Source organism: Mesocricetus auratus, unplaced genomic scaffold (assembly GCF_017639785.1).
Source record: "Mesocricetus auratus isolate SY011 unplaced genomic scaffold, BCM_Maur_2.0 Super-Scaffold_4256, whole genome shotgun sequence".
In the NCBI taxonomy this organism is placed as follows: Eukaryota; Metazoa; Chordata; class Mammalia; order Rodentia; family Cricetidae; genus Mesocricetus; species Mesocricetus auratus.
Genome location: NW_024429182.1, coordinates 54,441,675 through 54,460,881, shown reverse-complemented (window position 1 = coordinate 54,460,881; position 19,207 = coordinate 54,441,675). Strand labels below are relative to the sequence as shown.

General features: G+C 41.2%; 1 protein-coding gene and 1 long non-coding RNA gene across 19 annotated transcripts in view; both read right to left on the bottom strand.

Annotated features, from left to right (window-relative positions):
• Positions 1-19,207, bottom strand: part of Ppp6r3 (protein phosphatase 6 regulatory subunit 3) — a 112,876-nt gene that overhangs the window by 44,699 nt on the left and 48,970 nt on the right. For all 18 annotated transcript variants that reach the window (XM_040750457.1, XM_040750463.1, XM_040750472.1 and 15 more), the window contains 5 exons: positions 18,779-18,965; positions 15,724-15,861; positions 12,504-12,569; positions 9,919-10,031; positions 5,911-6,024 (listed from right to left, as the gene is read on the bottom strand). In XM_040750457.1, coding sequence (XP_040606391.1) covers positions 5,911-6,024; positions 9,919-10,031; positions 12,504-12,569; positions 15,724-15,861; positions 18,779-18,965 — 618 coding nt within the window. The remainder of the gene's footprint in view (positions 1-5,910; positions 6,025-9,918; positions 10,032-12,503; positions 12,570-15,723; positions 15,862-18,778; positions 18,966-19,207) is intronic.
• Positions 799-5,903, bottom strand: LOC121141903. Its single transcript, XR_005878845.1, has 2 exons — positions 4,753-5,903; positions 799-1,233 (listed from the first exon to the last, which is right to left on the bottom strand). It is a non-coding gene; the product is annotated as an uncharacterized LOC121141903 (long non-coding RNA).

Below are 19,207 nucleotides of genomic sequence, written 5' to 3'. Positions count from 1 at the left end.
TCCCTGGTACACCACTGCATGACAAGGGTAAAGGAAATGCCCTCCTCTCTAAGCCTTGCCACTTGTGACAGGCAGGAGAGCCAACCTTGAGGGCATGAGAACTGAAGCACTGATCCTGGCCTCATCAAGTGCAGCAATCCAGAGAGCGGGCACTGCACTTCATCTGAGTAACATAGTAGAGCTGTTCCTGGTGGTGTGATGAGGGTGTGCGAACTCCTTGCAGTCTGCTACATTGGGTGAGCTAGCAGAATCAGTGCTGGAGAGCTTTGCAGGGATGGTGATAAGGGAAAACTCGCAGGCTGACCAGCCCAGCTACCACCAGGCCCAGAACCAGGACTATGCTATGAGGGAGCCCATCACAATACTGACTCACCTCATCTATGAACTGCTAGAGCATGTGAAGAGGATGAACCTACAAATCCAAACCTACAGGATCTCCATGACACTAGGCAACAACAGGACATCCAAGAGGAGTATCAGGGATATAACAGAAGCCAGAGGTCTCGAACCAGACCAGGGACTCATTGCAATGAATATTTACAAGTAAAGACAAATGGACTAAAGGGTATGCTGTGTGACTCACTGGGTCACACTACAGCTTCCATGCCAAGATTTTTTTAATTGTTTTTTTTTTTTTTTTTTTTTTAGTTTTACTTTTAAATTTTGCTTTGCTGGGAGGTTGCAAGGGCAGAGGGCAGAAGAAGCAAGGGGACAGGGAGATGAGTGGGATCAGGATGCATGAAGTGAAATCCACAAAGAATTAAAAAAAACCAAAAAACTACAGATGAGACCAGGCAGTGGTGGTGTGTGCATTTAATCCTAGCACATGCAACAAACAAACAAAACCAAAAAAACTACAGATGGAGCAAGACTTGCAATTTCCGCTAGCATTGTGACTACAAGGGGACAGTAGTTCTCAAACTGGGGGAAAGGATAGGCCCAGGAAGGGAAGGTATGATGAGATGGAGGTATGATACTACCTTTACTGTTACAGTGAGATTGCTTGTGTGACCTGTTCAATTATCAGTTAATTACTGATGATTAACAAAACGAACACTTGAGGATGTCTCTCCTGGGACAGCAATGAGAAGCCAATCAGCAGACCAAGGGCAGCACACCTCCTGGCACACCTGGAATCAGACAGTGCTCACTGCAGCAATGACTTCTGGAGAGCACTACCTGTGCTTAGTTAGCTCCATGTAGCTCTGAAGGCAGCTTTCAGAGGCACAATTCCTGAAGAAAGGGGAAGAGCGATCCCTATGACTGAGTGTTAGCTCCTCTAGAGAAATGCCACCCTAATCCTCACAGGCTGTGGAAACTGTATTTGGGGAAAAGTCCTCTGAAGGTATAATTAAGGACTTTGAGATGAAAGATTAACCTGAACTGTGCAGATGGACCACAGTGCTATCATAAGGGTACTTAGAGAATAGAAGACATAAACACACGCAAACTATACACACACACACACACACACACACACACACACACACACACACACACACACACACACACACACACACGGACAAATGAAACAATGGCTACAGGTCACAGAGCTGCCAAATGTCAGTAGAAACTGAAGAGGCAGGGAACCATTATCTCTCTGTGCCTCTCTGGGAATGCAGCACTGCCAACACTGCAATCTTTAAAATCTGGCATCGAAGACTGTTGCTCTAGGACCCAGACCCTGAACAATAGGTTGCAATCCAACATAAGATAATGTAATTGACTATGGGGGGAGGAGGGATGGAAAAACATTTGATGACAAAAGACTTCTGAATGTACACAACAGGCAAATACTAATTCAAAATCAAATGTTTAACGAATCCAAGGGGTTTCTTATAGAACTCATCATGTGACTTCCTGGCTGCCTGGGATCTATGCCAATAAAGGCTACAGAAGTACCACGTCTTAGTTGGGGTTTTATTGCTGTGAAGAGACTCCATGACCATTGCAACTTTTATTTTTGTTTTTGTTATTCAGACAAGGTGTCTCTGTGTAGCTTTGGGGCCTGTCCTGGAACTTGCTCTATAGATAAGGCTGTCCTCATACTCAGAGATCTGCCTGCCTCTGCTTCCTGAGTGCTGGGATTAAAGGTGTGCACCACCAATGCCTGGCATGGCAACTCTTATAAAGGAAACATTTGACTGGGGCTAGTTTATAATTTTAGAGCTTTAGTCCATTATCATCATGGAGGAAATATAGTGGCCACAGACAGATATGATGCTAGAGAAGGAGCTAAGATTTCCACATCTTGATCCACAGGTAGCAGAAAGAAATGTGTCCCACACTAAGCAAAGCTTGAGCATTGGAGACCTCAAAGTCTGCCCTCACAGTGACATACTTCCTCCAACAAGGCCACACCTCCTAGTAGTGCCAGTCCCAAGGGGCGTCATTTTCTTTCAAACCACCACACACCTTGGCTCAGATCTGAGGCTATGGTCTGCTATTGTGTTTCATTGTGTACTCTTCTGCTCTTAGACAAATATGATTTATTACTATATTAATTATAATAATCACAACATGATAACACTAAATTAGTAAATGATCAGATCACATGTTAGAATGTTTTATTTTAAAACTGTGGTTGGAAGTTAATGATGAGGTTAATTAAAAAACAAACAAACAAACCATTAAGTGAACACTTGTGCCAGGCAGTAGTGGCGCACACCTTTAATCCCAGCACTCAGGAGGCAGAATATGCAATAGTGGGAGCCTGAGCTCCTGCCTTGGCTCCTCTCAATGACGAGACTATAACCTGTAAAATGAAAGAAACCCTTGCCTCCCCAAATTGACTGGTCACATCATTTGTTACAGGCAGCAGAATTCAAACTAGAACACAAGGATTATGATTTGGTGCCATGTCTAAGAAAAATGCCTGAGTCAAAGATTTTCTTCTGGAACTTCTACAGTTTTAGGGTTAATTTCTGGTTGCATAATATATTTTGAATAAGTTTTTCTATAATCTTTTTTTTTTGGCATAATAAGGTCACATATACTGCCGCACAGGCAGTCATTGAAACTTTACCCTATCCCCAATACACTGCCTCCACATCCCTATCAGAACTTTGTGTGTGTGTGAGAGAGAGAGAGGAGAGAGAGGAGGAGGAGGCGGGGGGGGGCGGGACAAACAGGCAGGCAGGCAAACAAGACCAAAAATAGGGTTTCTACATAGACTTGGCTTACTATGCCTAGCATTTGACATATCATTTAATCTGCAATCTATGGTCAGACAGTTTTATATTAGTCTTCCCTATCTAGATGCCATTTTCTTCTTCTGCCTCACTATACTGGCTATAATCCTTGCAAAAGATTTGCTGATGTATGTGAAGGAAGTTAAAGAAATGATGGCAAGGTAGGGTTTTTGTGTGTGTGTGATTATATGGTGATTTTTGAGTGACAAATGAGCCTTTCAATCACTTGATTATGTCATATTATGCTTTTAGTATATTATTTGATAGCTACATATTTTGTTTTAGGGGAGTGTACAAGCATGTGTGTGGCTGTGTGCCTCTGCATGAGCAAGGAGAACAGAGGGTATCTGGTGTGCTGCTCTATCACTATTCACATTCCTTCAGACAGTGGTCTCTCACTGGACTTGGAGCTATGCTGGGAGCCAGCAAGAAGCTGCAGTGAGTCTCTTGTCTCTGTCCACCCTAGCACTAGGGGTACAGGACACTCACTAAGCTATCTCCAGGACTAATAGATGTATTTGGTCAGCTACTATTTTCTTAAGGCATTTTCACCTAGCTTGTGTGTACTCTTGTTATATGTAATGGTTTATTCACATCTACTTCAGTTAGTTTCAAGATTATGCTGGCTTTTTAACAAGGGTTTGCAGTGTGTTCCTTCTGCACACTGATAGATCTCTACTCAGAATTCATCTGTCACACCTAACTCTACAGGCGAGGACTGTGCTTTCTGAAGGGTTTAGCATGAACTTGGTTTCTTCAATGGCTTATAAAATAGAGCTATTTCTTCTTCAGTAATCTTTTGTAGGCTTTTTCCCTTAGGTTTATTTATTTTATTGGTCATTTCAAAGAATCAGCTTTCAGTTTAATTGGATTTCTGTATTTGTTTCCTTCTTGATACCACTGATTTTGACTCTTTAGTTTTATTATTTCTCTTCTACCTGGGCTTAATTTTTAAAAGGTTTTATGGGCTGGAGAGATGGCTCAGTGGTAGAAGAGAAGCAACTTTTAAAGTTGTCCCCTGACCTCCACACACGCACTATTTGGCAACACACACACGCACACACACACACACACACACACACACACACACACACACACACACTTTACGAAAACATAATTGAACTACTGTGTCAACATGAGGAAACTCAGGGAAGATGCAGCTAAAATAGGTAACTTAAGCGCTGTAGTGTAGAGTCATGCCTTATTTTTTTTAGCTCTGTTAAAACAATCTGGAACCTACTCCAATTTTTGGCATGTGAGTTCTCACATCACTGCCTTTCTTGGCTGTAACACAGCAGCAGGTTTCCCACCATGTATCTTCCACTTGTACTTTTTGGGCCTTGGTGACAGGACAGCACAAGGTGGGGGGACAGTTCTCCCTCTGCCCTCACACCTTTCATCTCAGACTCTGTCTTCACAGATGAATTGCCTAGCAATCTGATGCTCTTCACAGGTAATACTTTCTTCTTAAGCAGATAATTCTGAGCCTTAACCCTTTTTCCCCAAGATTCAGAAATCTCACTAAAATCAAGTGAGTATCCGAGATCTAACTGTGATTTACCTTGCTCAGTGTTCAAAGATGAAAGCTTCTTCACAGAAGCTTTGCCTGTTCCTCCTCTTACTGCCATCATGGTACTGTGCTTTCCTCAGATCTGCTAAAAATGCCATGTCTCCTATTCCTCCGGTTTCTTTCTTTCTCAAGTCAGAGTCATCCTATAGCCCTCACAGTACCACTCAGAAAGGCCAGAGAGAAGGTAAGAGGGCCCTGAGGCATGAGCTGAAAGATAGCAGGGCACAACTGAGTAATACTTTACCATGCTGTTTCTGTGACTAAAAATATGAATTTCTGGGGAAGAAGGAGAAAGGTAAATTACAGATTCTCTTAATTACAACAGACTCGAAAGCATTACTGCCAAACTGCCTTCCATTATTACTGAGATTAATCAGGCCAGTGGCAGGGGCCTTACCACATGGGGCTGGTAAGGTTGCCTTCATTATTACCCCAGAGACTTACATTCCATCACTAAGAGGAAAAACAGAAGCCTTGGCTAACTGAAGACTTTGCCTACTGGCCAAGGATGCCATCCATACCTCCACGTATCTGCTTTATTGGATGGGTCCAGTAACCACAGGCAAGAAAATGTAATATCTGCATATGCATATGCCTATAACACTTAAACTTATTGAAAAACATACTATATTCACAAATGTGAAATGAAAGTTTTTCCTTTAAAGCCTCATGCTATCTGTTCATCCATCATCTGAAATGCAATACCCTCCCAGTGAGCCCCATAAACAACTGAAGTTAGTATGAGGAAGGGAATCTGGAAATAAAAGAGCTCCTCCATCCAACAGCACCTGCCAAATGGGACTCCACTCCTCCATTTTCTTAAGCACACAGCCAGAAAGTTGTCTGAGCCACTGTCCATGTTTGGGGTTTGCTCACTTTGCACCCATTTTGGTTAGCATATTAACTAAGCAAACACAAAGTTGTGCCAAAAACCTGCTGATCAAACCATATTGTGCAACTAAATCTCTGAATAGGTGGCACTCACATAAATGACATTAGTGTCTCTACAGCAGTAAGATTAAGCACCTGATCTTCAAAGGCACGCTACTGTAGCTCACCTAGCAGGAATTTAATTCTTAGTTAAATATAAAAATAAAGTCTAAAAATAAAACAAGATGGATGATTTTGTGGGACAAAAGGCAAGCTTACGTTGGCCGTCGAGTCTCAAGTAAAGTCAGTAAAATCTGGATTGCACTGACTATGGCTGATTCATTCTTCTCCTTGTGAAAAATATTTGATAGAAGCTGCTCTATAATTTCTTGCCTGGAGAAAGAAATCAATAGTCAAGCACTGACTGCAGTGTCATTTAACAGTAACAACTAAAAAGATGCAACACGATCCCTATGAGCACTCATCCACACATGGGCATGTAGGCTTTCTACTTCAAATATCATTACTATTGCAATTCTTCTTATACATGAAGTTTATCCCCTTTACAAGGAGAAGGGAGGCCCTGATTGCCTTTGTTAACCTTGCTGAGAAGCAAAAAATATTTCAAGGCAAGGTGTGATCTACTCAAAGCAGGGTACTGGTACTGTGACAGCTGATTGATGGTGATGACAGTATAGACTTAGAACTTACCACTTCCACAAAAGAAGGAAAAGTTTTCCAAAAGATAGATTAGAACCCACTCATTTTTTCCACACAGGTATGGCTGCTGTGTGATTACCATAGATCCACAACAGGTAAAATAGGCCATTAACCACTGACATGTGCTCTACAGTTCTCAAATTGTAAGTCAGTAGAAACATCACTATAAAGGTGTGTGAAACACCACTTAGTGGTGTCACAGCAGCTTAAGGATAAACTAGAGCAGTGGTTCAACTTTCCTAATGTTGCAATCCTTCATTTCCTCATCTTGTGGTGACCCTCAATCATAAAGTTATTTTCATTGCTACTTCATAACTGTAAATAAATATTTGGTTTGAGCCCCTGTGAAGGTGTCATTAGAACGCTACCCCAAAGGGCATCAGGTTGAGAGCCTCTGGACTAGAGGTTTGGAGCTTTGCTTCTGGCAACTGTGTTCTTCAGTGGTGGCTTCACAGGTAGAATAGAACTGATACCTGTCTCTATCATGCACAGACGATGCAGGGCTTTCACAAGAAAGTTACTTTTAGAACCACTGAAATCTAATCGAAGGAAATGGCAAACACATCCTAACCATATTATGGCTATATCAACTTGGAATTCTGTCACATCAGAATTCTGATGGACAAATACAATGTAATAACCAGCAAAAACGCATGATTTAACAACACAGTATTGGTGCAATATCCCAACACCACTATCCATCACTTAGACACCAGTAGCAGGCATAGGACAGAATTTGCCACACAGGATGAGGGGACACCTTTCAGTATCTAGATTAGGAAGTGCTTTCTGATAGTCATGTTTACGTTTTCAAACAGGAGTGATATTAGCCAAGCATCAGTAAAACTCATGATGTGTTAAGCCTTCTTGATCATTCTTCCACATCTTTGGAACAAAGGCTTCTACTCATTGAGTTTTTCTTGAGTGGCTACAGAAAGACTATAAAACTAACTAAAACATATTAACAAAACTTCTGAGTTCATTGCTAGCTGTAATTAAGATACATAGCCTAGCCCAAATAGAACTATTTTAAAGAATTTGAAATTTTTAATTTAAAAATCTTCAGAGATACTAGCTAGAATGCTATTAATTTAGGCCCCAAACTTCCTCCTTAACTTCATGGTACTTCTCTCAAGCACTCCCCAACTTAGGCCCATTCAAACCCATCCTTGAGCACCTTTCACTTGTGACATACATATACAGTGGTACCAAACACTGGGTTATTCAGCAATCTAATACAAGGAATTTTCTCGTATGCCTCACCAAAAGACTGGCTCTCTGATATCACTATTAGTGAAACTGCACTATTTGATCATTAAATGTAGACAGTGTGGTGGTTTGAATGAAAATACCCCCCATGGGCTCAGAGGGAATAGCACTATTTGAAAGGATTAAGAGGTGTAGCCTTGTTGGAGTAAGTATTTCATTGGGGGTAGGTTTTGAAGTTCCAGAAGCCTATGCCAGGTCTAGAGGCTCACTCTCTCTTCTTGCTGCCTGCCTATCTGGATGTAGAACTCTTAGCTACCAAGTCTGCCTGTGTGTTCCCATGTTCCCTGCCACGAGGAAAATGGACTAAACCTCTGACATTGTAAGCAAGCCCCAATTAATGATCTCTTTATAAGAATTGTCATGGCTGTGGTGTCACTTCACAGCATTAGAACACTGGCTAAGACAATGTATTTTTATATACTGTTACCTAATGTATTAACCAAACATGTGAATTAGGGGACTATAGTTAATGGAGAATTTCTAAGTTCACAGCAGTCATCTATTACTGTGTTTTCTCAATCCATAAACAATGAAAGAACCAGCAGCACAAAACTGTTAAAGAATAAAAATAATACAAAGGGGGGGGGGCGTAGTTGTCTCCCTCTGCTTCCTGATGTATGTGAAATAACCAATTACTTCATACTTCATATATTATGCCACCAAGATGTAAATAGTTTTTAATTTCAAACTATTTCAAATTAAACTCTTCATGCCTTAAGAGAGACAAGAGAGAAGGGGGAAAAGAGGGAGACAGAAGGAGAAATAATTCACCATTATATATGTTAGGTTTTAGGACAGAGTTATACCATATGCCACTATCTCACCTGGTCAATGTATCTGAAGAAATTGACTCTAATGAGTATTGATATAAATCATGACTATATACTTAACTTGATTTCAGAAGTTAGAGAGAACTAAAGTCACAGCTTGAAGGTTGGAAGCAAGCATATACATGGCTCTGGTGGTCCTATTCTGCAGCACTGGCTACTCACTACATGTGGCTACCAACTAGCAGTTAGAATATAGCTTACTGACTTTGACATGCTCTAACTTTAAGTGCCAGTTTTCAAGACTCCATATCTAAAAATTATTAAATTTATGCATTGCTTTTGTTGTGTGTCTATTGAGCAACAGCATTGTAAACCATATGAAATTGCTGATACTCAAAAAAAAAGGAAATGTTTTGTTTTTTGTTTTGAGACATGGTCTCACTATGTAGCTCTGTATCCTAGAGCTCAGAAATCGGCCTGTCCATGGCCAAGCGCTGGGTTTAAGGGCACATGCTGCCACACCCAGCCAAACACTCAGAACTTTTAACCTCCTCAAATGGCAGTTTTACACAGCTCAGCCTAATGATCACTACAACTGGTAGTATCTGGATGTGGAAGATATGTTTTAAAGGAATACATATATAAAATGAGACGTAACACCAAGAACTACTACTGGAGAGTGGGCACTGTGCATGTGCCATTCTCTCCTTTGGCAACAAATCTGGGAATACAAATCAGCTTTCTCACAGACAGTTAACAGCAAGCTGTTTTGTCTCTGGTTTGGCCCTTCTGTCATACAGACACTTTGCCAAAAGATGCAGAAGAATCTCTTTGCATTGGAGGACTAAGAAGGGACACATAACACCATGATAGATAAGCCAAGAGCAGAAGACCAAAGACCACCATTGAGTCTAATGCTACCTGTGCACTCTTTCCAGATACTCTGCCACAGGAGAGCCTGCTTTTCTATAACACCAAGTTAACAGTGTGGACATAAGTCAGGGGCATACCCATGCTAACAACCAAAGTTCTTTCTGAAAATGTGAGAATCCTGGAAATCCAAACAGCAGCCAGTCCCTGAGGGACTTTTCCCTCAGCATGAGCCTAAACAAGGTAACTACTCAGGCAGCCTGAGTCAGCTGCAAAGACACAGTAGACTGAGGAAGATCTTCAGAAGAAACTGACAACTTAAATGGAAGAAAGGCATACATAAAGAAGACTATTTAAAAACAAAAAAACCCTTCAAGTCATGGTGTGACTGTTTCACGTCAGGATGGCTCTGTAAAACTCAGCTTTGCAGGCATAGAGAAGTTGAAAGTCCAAGTACACATGCCACTGGTTCCCCTTCTTGCTCTTTCGGTCTCTACTGTGTCACAAACAGTGGAAGAAGAAAAGCAGGCTTTCCTGCTTTGCATAGGGTTTTCATAACACAATGCCCACAAAGGAGCATTTCACTTACCAGTCACTCACAATGTTAACACATCAAACAGCATCAATGAGGAAAGTAAGAACCAAGTGGTAAACATACTTTTCTAGAGTGGCAAGCAGGGGATCTGGTTCTGTACTGTTCTGAACTTGTAACATCTGGTCTCTGCTCAGGCGAACAATTTCACAAAGTGATTGTGAGGCATTTGAATGTCGCTAAAGGAAAAAGGTACAATTTTAGCTATAGAACTTGTTAGAAGTTAATTTTATAGTAAAAAGTGAAGGGAAAAATTGCTTGAGTTAAAACCATCTATTAGCTTCAATGAGCACATGTAGCCCCAAAGAAAAAGACGGAAGCATTTGACTGCCGGGCTGATAAGCTTCCCTTCCACAACTGCACAGTGTAGATCACCATGTATATAGAGGTGTGAGCAAAGTTTGATATGGACAAATGTCTTTGGCTAAATATTTGGATAAAAGGTATCCCACACACATACCTTTATTAGACAGACAGATACACACACTAGTTCAAATATTGAAAAAACAAAACAAAACAAAACTAATATAGCTTTGTGGAAGACAGAAGGTAAAGTGTCCATCTACCTTTCTGGGAAGCTCTAGCCTCAGCATTCATGTCCTGTGGGAAATGGTAACATTCCAGAAGACTACATTCTGTAGAGATAATACATTCTGGGAATCCATACCCACAGACTAAAATTAATAACAACACCTTTAAAAATGATTATTAACCACCCACTTCATGTGTGTTTCTTTTAAGATAAGGTCTCAAGATGTAGCATAGGCTGGCCTCCAACTTGTGCAACTCTCCTGCTTTAACCTTTCGTATTTGCTGGGATTCTAGGCAGGAGTCACCAAGCTAGTCATGCTTTGTCCTTCTCAAAAACTGTGTTGTAGGCTGGAGAGATAGCTCAATAGTTAAGAACACTAGCTGCTCTTCCAGAGGACCCGGGTTTGATTCCAAGCACCTACATGGTGGCTCACAACCATTGATAACTCCAATTCTAGGGGATTGACACCCTCTTCAGGCCTCTGTGGGTACCAGGCATGCCTGCAGTACACATACATACATGCAGGTAAAACATTCACAAACATAACATAAAAAGAAATAAATCTAAAAACATTACTTTAAAAAAAAGTGTCAGGTAAAGCATATTGGAGCAGAAAAACCAGACTGTAGCACCAAAATAGTTTCTTACAAAGCTAAACACATACTTAACAAGTGAGCAGAAATGCTGGCAAAACACCCATACACAGAAACCTAAATTAAAAATTTCAAGAACCAAGTTTCTCCTTTACAGTTTCTGTTGAACTCTACAGACAAATGTAAAGCCCTGTAATACATAAAGCTCTGATCGAACACAGGAACAAACCTGTTTGTGGAAAGACTCCTACAACTAGCCATGATCCTAGAATATGGGAACTGAGCTCCTGGAACTACTGAGCTACCCAGAGGAAAATAAATTAGTACCCGTCTAGACAGTTCTTGCACCAGAGTTCTCCCTTAGCACCCGACATACACAAGCCCTGGGATACATAAAGAATATCAACTCTGGCAACATTAGCAACTACTGCAAGGGAGCACGTACCCCACAATCTCAAGAGGGGATGGCAGAGATGTGAAGAATACATCTCAGATCTACTCTAGGCATGAAAAACTTTTTTAGATTCACTTTTACTTTATGTGTATCACGTATGTGCCTGGTGCTTATAGAAACAAGAAGAGGGAGTGGATCCTTTGGAACTGAGTTAGTTATGAGTTGTCAGGTGGGTGCTGGGAACTGAAGTGAGGTCTTCTGCAAAAGCAACAAGTGCTCTTAACCACTGTGCCATTGCTCCAGACCTATAAAAAAATTTTAAACATACTATTTAGAGAAGAAGGTAAATCCATCTCCACAGAAAATCCATCATTGAATAACAAATATCCTCTGGGTAAAACCCAGCTCCCTTTGTCCTGGCTGCTCACTCCCCATTCTAACCAGCAATCTAGAAGCATGTGACCCCATTCTAACCAGCAATTTACAAGCATGTGACGAGGACCTAAACCCAACTACTCCATGGACATGGGGTTAAACCCTATAGAGCTGTCCTGCCTATAGTTCATGGTTGACTTTGGATAATCACATATCTTAGTGTGATACTTGAGGATTGATGCTGCAAACTTCAGGGACACATGACCATTCAAGACAGGGTTCAATGTGTAACAGCCAACTCAAGCTCCGTAACCACTGCCATATCTGTGTCTGATCTCCAGCACCAGGAGAGGTGGTGAAGAGAGGGGTAGGACACACAGTCACAATGTCTGTCTTTAGCCTCCTCACTCAGGCTGAACCTGCTTCAGGCTTCAAGGTCATGACCAGGACTACAAAATCACAGACTCAGTGGAGACCCAGACCTTGTTGTGATGCTTGCAAAGCTCTAGTCAGACCTCTTAAGATGCAGATGTTACCCCATCACCTAAGCTAAAAGCAGGTATAAAAGAAAAATAAGTGTGGGTGGAGATTTACCACAAAGCACGCTTAACATGACCCTAGCTCTTAGGAGATAGTGATCTTCTACTCCTTAGAATGCAGGAACACCATTCCCTCTGATCCCCTTCGCAAATACACATGTATGTTCTGTGGCCAATAACAGTTTTTATATGAAAAAATAAGTCATAAGAAAACTTACATCTTCTTCTTGCGATGGGTGAACTATTTCCACAAGCCTCTGGATAATTCTCTCCTCATTTAGCCACTGCAAAACACATTGTAGAAGTGATCATAGCAATCAGTGGCTCCTGCTCAAGCCCCAGTGAGGATAAACATACTGGAAATAGCCATCACAGTTTAAGTAGAATTTACAGGTTTCTCTGGACTTTGAACACTAGAGAAAATCAAAAGTCCCCCAAGAAAAATGTAGTGAATACATTATTTTAAGAGTGACTGCAAGCGCTGGGCATTGGTGGCGCATGACTTTAATCCCAGCATGCGGGAAGCAGAGGCAGGTGGATCCCTGTGAGTTCGAGACAGCCTGGCCTACAAGAGCTAGTTCCAGAACAGTCTCCAAAACCACAGAGCAACCCTGTCTCAAAGAATTAAAAAAAAAAAAAAAAAAAGAGTGACTACATGTACCAACAAGTCCCAATAGCCACCCACACTCAGAAACTCTACACTCAACAGTTGTGTCAACTGGATATTCAGTATTTACCAGGCTGTACTTTGGCTACTGGGAGACTTGAACAGATGGGCTACACACTATCTCTAAGATAGAGTGTCAGCTCTGAACTTTAGATGAATGAAAAACAACACTTAGCCTCTGGGATATGAACTGTTGCAGAATATTTGTTTACACTGTAAAGATGTGTTTCTGCCTAAGGCACCTTTCTGGCTGGTTTAATAAAGAGCTAAATGGCCAATAGCAAGGCAGGAAAGAATAGGCAGACCTTCCAGACAGAGCGAGAAAAACTGAGAGGAGGAATCAAGGCTCACCATTTCACCAGCAGACTCAGATATGCTTGCTCTGAGTTACCATACTAAGAAGCGGTAACCAAGCCACATGGCAGAACATAGATTTAAAACATATGGGTTAACTAAGTTATAAGAGCTAGTTGGGGGAAAGCCTAAGCTAAGGCCGAGCTTTTCATAATTAGTAAGTCTCTGTGCCATTTTTCCCAGCTGGCAGTCCAAAGATAGTTCAACAAGAAAGTTTGCTACAGGATGAAAAGGGGCTTTTAGATACTCAAACCAAACACAGTACAGGAAATACCAGGAACCCAGAAGCGAAGAGATGATCATCTTCCTGTCTCACAGGTAGAACTGCTGGAACCATAACAACCTCTTTGTAAACTCTATATAAGATTCAGTGAATGAAGCTACAGAAGGAATCAGAACAGGAAACAGCCAGCAAGCCAGCCAGCCGGCCAGCTTAATATTAGCTCCCTAAGGGAGCAGAATACCACAAAATATAAGGCGGTTTAGCACTGAGAAAGGCCACTTGACCTCCGAAGGTTGAAGATGACAGAGAATGAGGTTGAGGGCAAGAAACTAAATTCAACTTGTTAAAGCACAGAGACAAACCCCTGCTGCTGTCTCTGGTTCCTTACAGGAAACATAACAAAGGATAATGCAAACAAGTATTAATGGTAAGGTTTATGGTAGAAGCCCAACTGCTATGCTTTATGTGTGTGCACATGTGTGGAGGTCAGAGGACATTCTGTGGAAGTGGGTTTTCTTCCTCCAATCATGTGGGTTCTGGGGACAGAACACAAATTGTCAAGTTTGGCAGCAGGTGCCTTTACCCACTAAGCCATCTTGTTGGCCCTTAAGCTCTATTTTACAAATAATATTTAATACATTTAAGATTTTCATAAATCTAAGACCTAATTTTACAAATCTCTTAGAAATTAGTAGGCATATGATATTTCATACAGTATATCTGGAGCCACATTCTGATAGCAATACCCTACAGTATATGCTCCTAACCACAGGAAAGGCTGGGACACTGGTATATGTACATTCATTCAGTCTTGAACATCTATCCTCTGCATAGCTATTCACAAGTACCTGTATTCCAAGCCCGCTTCTGGACGTTCATTAAGGAATTTCCCCCTAACCTGCTCTCCCCTTGCTGACCACATGCTCCCCAAAAGCATACCTCTTTGGAAATAGGCCCTTATAAATTCAGCTCCAAAGCAGTCTGAGCAATAGATCCATTAGAACAAACCATACTTGATAAACCTCCCCCTGTACTAACCCATACATAAAGTGGCCATTATCATCCCCTTGCTCTAGCAGTCTTTCCCAGAATTTTGAACCTCTTTTGAGAAAATACCCAGATTCTACAGAAATACACAAGAGGACAAGGGGCCTCCATACATGAAGCCTTGCCTTCCAAGTCTCTGAGAACCTGCTTGTAACATTCAGCTGGGTCACCTTGCCAGATCCAGCCCTGACCTACCAAATAAAGCAAACATGCCTGGACATCTTTGCAGTGTGTGCCTTGTCGTGGACAACCCTTTCCTTTCATAGACCCTCCAGTCTGTTTGCTTCCTTAGGGCTTTAAAACTGGAATTTTCAAAGAAACTCATTTTCAATGGGGTACAGCTTTTATTTCTTTTGGCCTAGACTGGCTAGAACTTAAAACCCTGCATCACACTATGGAGTGCTGGCGCTGTAAAGATGAGCAATCACACCTGACTGGGATCCATAAGGAATAATTCTAGAAGGCAAGGAAAAGTGAGGAGAGGAACACAGCCAAGGACCCAGGGAAAGCATTATTTTCAGATTATTCAAACTTCTCTCGAATCTCTTTCACCTAAGACATCTATCTACTCAATGCACATATGCTAAAATTACCACCTTTGTGAACTTAAAAGTGGGCCCTTTCCATGTATCCCCATTCTCCTTGTTTGTCCCTCCTGTATGAGGAAAGTCTGCCACACTCTTAGAAAGTCTTGTCCTGTTTACATCTAGACCCAGCTTTACAATAAATCCTCAACACACTCATCATCCACATAACAAACCATCAAAGGGCAAATAACACTGTACCTGACAGACCCAGGGGTCCATGCATCCTGAGCTCTGATCCTGTAAAATCTGAATCTCAGCTGGGTGTGGCTACACCTAGCTTTAATTCCAGCACTTGGAAGGCAGAGATAGGCTGATCTCTGTGAGTTTGAGACCAGCCTGGTCTGTATATAATGAGTTCCAGGATAGCTAGGATTACATACAGAGACCAGTCTCAAACCAATAAGATAAAAATTAGTATCTTTTCTGTGTTGGGACAACTCCCTCCCTGCCTCATCTGTAGGCCTCCTCATTCTGTAGGAATTCCTCAGTATGCAGGAGCCCAGTGGCCCACATAACAGCATCCCCAGTCCCAGACCCCAGCAGCTCAGATCTATACTCACATTCAGAACATCTTGCCTGGGCTGTGGAGGCTCAATACATGTCAAGAGCCTGAGCAACAAATCCATGATAGCAGAAGTTCCTATGTGCTTTATAATGAGGTCCACAAAATCACGCTTCTTTTTCAAGAAATCCACAATCTAGATGAAAACAAATCAAACTGAAAGATGCATAACTTGAGGAATACAACATAGAATGACCAATATTCCCCCCAAATCCTACCAGTTAGCTTAAGGACAGGCAGGCACTGAATCAGCAAGTAGATGCCAAATGGGGAGCCTGGCTGGCAATTACAATATTCAAAACCCTTAAATAAAATCATCTCCCAAATCAGCCTGCATTTCCACTACAAATAAAGCCATTGTTGACTCTAAGAAAGAGGCATTTAAAAACCCCACAAACCTACAAACAGTAAAAAACTACACACACACACACACACACACACACACACACACACACACACACACACACACACACACACACACTACTTGGGGTTAGAGAAGGTTCAGCAGTTAATAGCACTGGCTGCTCTTCCAGAAGACCTGGATTTCAATTCCCAGCACACACATGGTAGCTCACAACCATCTGTGACTCCAGTTCCAGAGGATCCAATACCCTTTTCTGGCCTCTATGGGCATCAGGCATACACATGGTACACATACATTAAAAAAAAAAAAACCATACACATAAAATGAAACTTTAAAAAATACTACTTTATAATTTACATATATAAAGCAATCCCATTAAACTTAAAATTAAAATGCAGAATATTAAAAAATATTCTAATGAAGGAGATTAAAAGCTAATATTTCTGTTTCCAACTAGTTAACTTGCTTGGTCCAGAGGTGATTAGGCTGCACTAGCACATGTGTGAGTAACAACAGGAGATTGAGAAGAGGGGGCAGTGCTGAAAGGGGATGAATCAGGAATAGAGATGATGGTTCTGTCCTGCAGTTTCCTGTATTGTCTTCTTTTTGTCTGTGGGCCCACAGCATCCATTAAAACCCTACCATATGTCCCAGAAAAGCTTCAGAGTGGCAGTTTTTGTCACAAAATTTCACTAAGTCCTAGAAGGTGGAAATTCATTGTTCTAGATGAGAAATCCTAAGTTCATAGACATATTAAGTATCTCCTAGAACTAAAAGGTGGCTGCCCTGGAATTTAAACTCAAATCTGCATGCTGCAAGATTTGAGCATGCTGTCTTCCACTAACCTGCACAAAGAAATGTAACAGCCACGATAGGCACGACTACAACCACAAGTAATTTCAAAATGAGTCATTGCACTGTTGTCTAGACAATGATGCCAAATACACATGTCTTCAAGGAGTGGCAGCCATGCCACTCACAACTGAGTCCTATAAAAGTTACACGTGGCCAAACTATACAATTCCATGCATAGCAGAAAACATTAGTCCTGGAGCCTACATGCATAAACCTTAGCTGGTTCTGAAAAGAGTAAGTAAATCAAGGACCAAACGGCCTGTACTTTACAGACATTGTTGCTGAAGGCTAAACAATTCAATACTGCCAACAGTTGGACAATCTGCTCTAGAAGCTAAATAGTTTCTTTCTGGTAAAGCCACACAAATATGGACTGTTGTTATCCCAGCAGTGCTTAAGTCTTAACCAACACTATCAAGCAACAGGAAACACAATTGTTAAGTGTGACTTTTTTGGCAGCAATACAAGCACTGCTGCTATAGCCTCATTATCATCCAAGGAATCCTAGCTGGAGAAACAAGGAGCAACCAGGTGATGGGACTCTTAATCCAGGGGTTCCCTGGGTACGCACCATCACTGCCAGACAAATAACAGAACTGAGCCTCAGTGTCAATACGTAGAGCCTCAGAAAACCTTCCACATATTTTAATCATTATCTTATAAACACCAAAACCATATATCATCAGCCAGGGCCCCAATAACAGATATGAAGAGAAAACATAATGAAGCATGTCTTAATAATGGAAGCAGTCACCTCTGAACTAACTGTGCCAGGGTGATTGACAGCTTGCAACCTACAATTACCAGTAATACTTTGTGGAAAGGGCAAAACAAGGGGAAAAACCTATACTACTCAGGCCATGCCTTAGGGCAAAGGATCTTCTTCCAACATATTTGGGAAAGTTGCGCTATTCAAATAAGAACCTTATTTGAACAAAAAGAACACCATCCTTCTAAAATAAAACATGGACCCATCCTTAGCAGAGCATAGAATGTAATGGACCAAAATAGCTTCAGTCCTTTCACATATGCTGATAGCAAGATCAAGTAACTGGAAACTGTTGTCTACCATGAAGAATGCCAAGTCTCACCAGCTTTACCACATTCGCCTCTGCTTGCTACAACTAATCTGTTAGCTTGCACTAAGCATCTGCGGATCTAGCTGTTTCTTGGAAGTGAGCTCTTGGGACCTTCACAACTTCTATTATGGCAATGATTCTCCAATTCCAACAAACATCAGCATGAACTGGAAGATGTACCAAACGCCCTCCCTGTCAGATTCCATTTAATTCTACAACATTGGGATAGGAATCAAGAGCATGCAGTGTTTTAACAAAAAGAAAAGAAAAAAGGAAAAAAACAAAACAAAACAGTGGCTCAAAGGCAAAACTTGGTGAACCATCACCTGACATTTTCACACATACATCTGAATTGGGAGGAAAAAAAGAAGGGTCAAAAATGAACAGCAAGGTGTGCACCTTTACCCAGTGCTACTGGCTAGGCATCCAGATATCTTCAGGGAGCAACCAAGCAAAGCAACTGTTAAACCTAGAGGGTCAGCTATATACTCGTATTCAACGTGCTGCCCTTACAAAGATGCTTCTGATTCTTGTGCAGAGAAGAAATTAAAGTATGCTAACAGCTACTATCAAATCCTTCAAAAGGTATGTCAGAGGAAAAATACTTCTTAGTGTGTAAACCAGGGTTGCTTAAACTACTGAAGATCTAAAAGACATTCTCTTGTTGAAACTAGACCTCAGGCAAAAAACTACAGCAAAGTCCCTCACCTCAGGGATGCACAGCCTAGATACTTACCTTGTAAAACAGTATTTACCTGTTCTGGTTTTCTGCTGATAAGAATACTTAGCACCTTGCTGAAGAAACTGGCGAGTAGTGGGTTCAGGGGGGACTCATTTAGGAGGAAGCTGTATAATTTCAATAGCAAGGACTCATCTTCTCCCAGTCTATCATTCATCTGGGAGACATCAGAAGTGAGCAACTCACAAGATATATTTGGATACCTAGAAGAACAGGAAATTGCATTATCATCTAAATGCCAACAGTTTATTATATTACATCAAGCACAGCATACATCAGAAAGGTCTCCTAAAATTCTGTCAAAACATCAAAAGCATCTACTAGGAATTAAAACACCTTCAAACCATTCTTAACCTCTTACGTTAAAATTAATTTTCTAATTTGTCTTTTAAAAATTGCCTTTAAACCAAGGTTCAATAAGATACTTCTGTTGCATCACAACTAT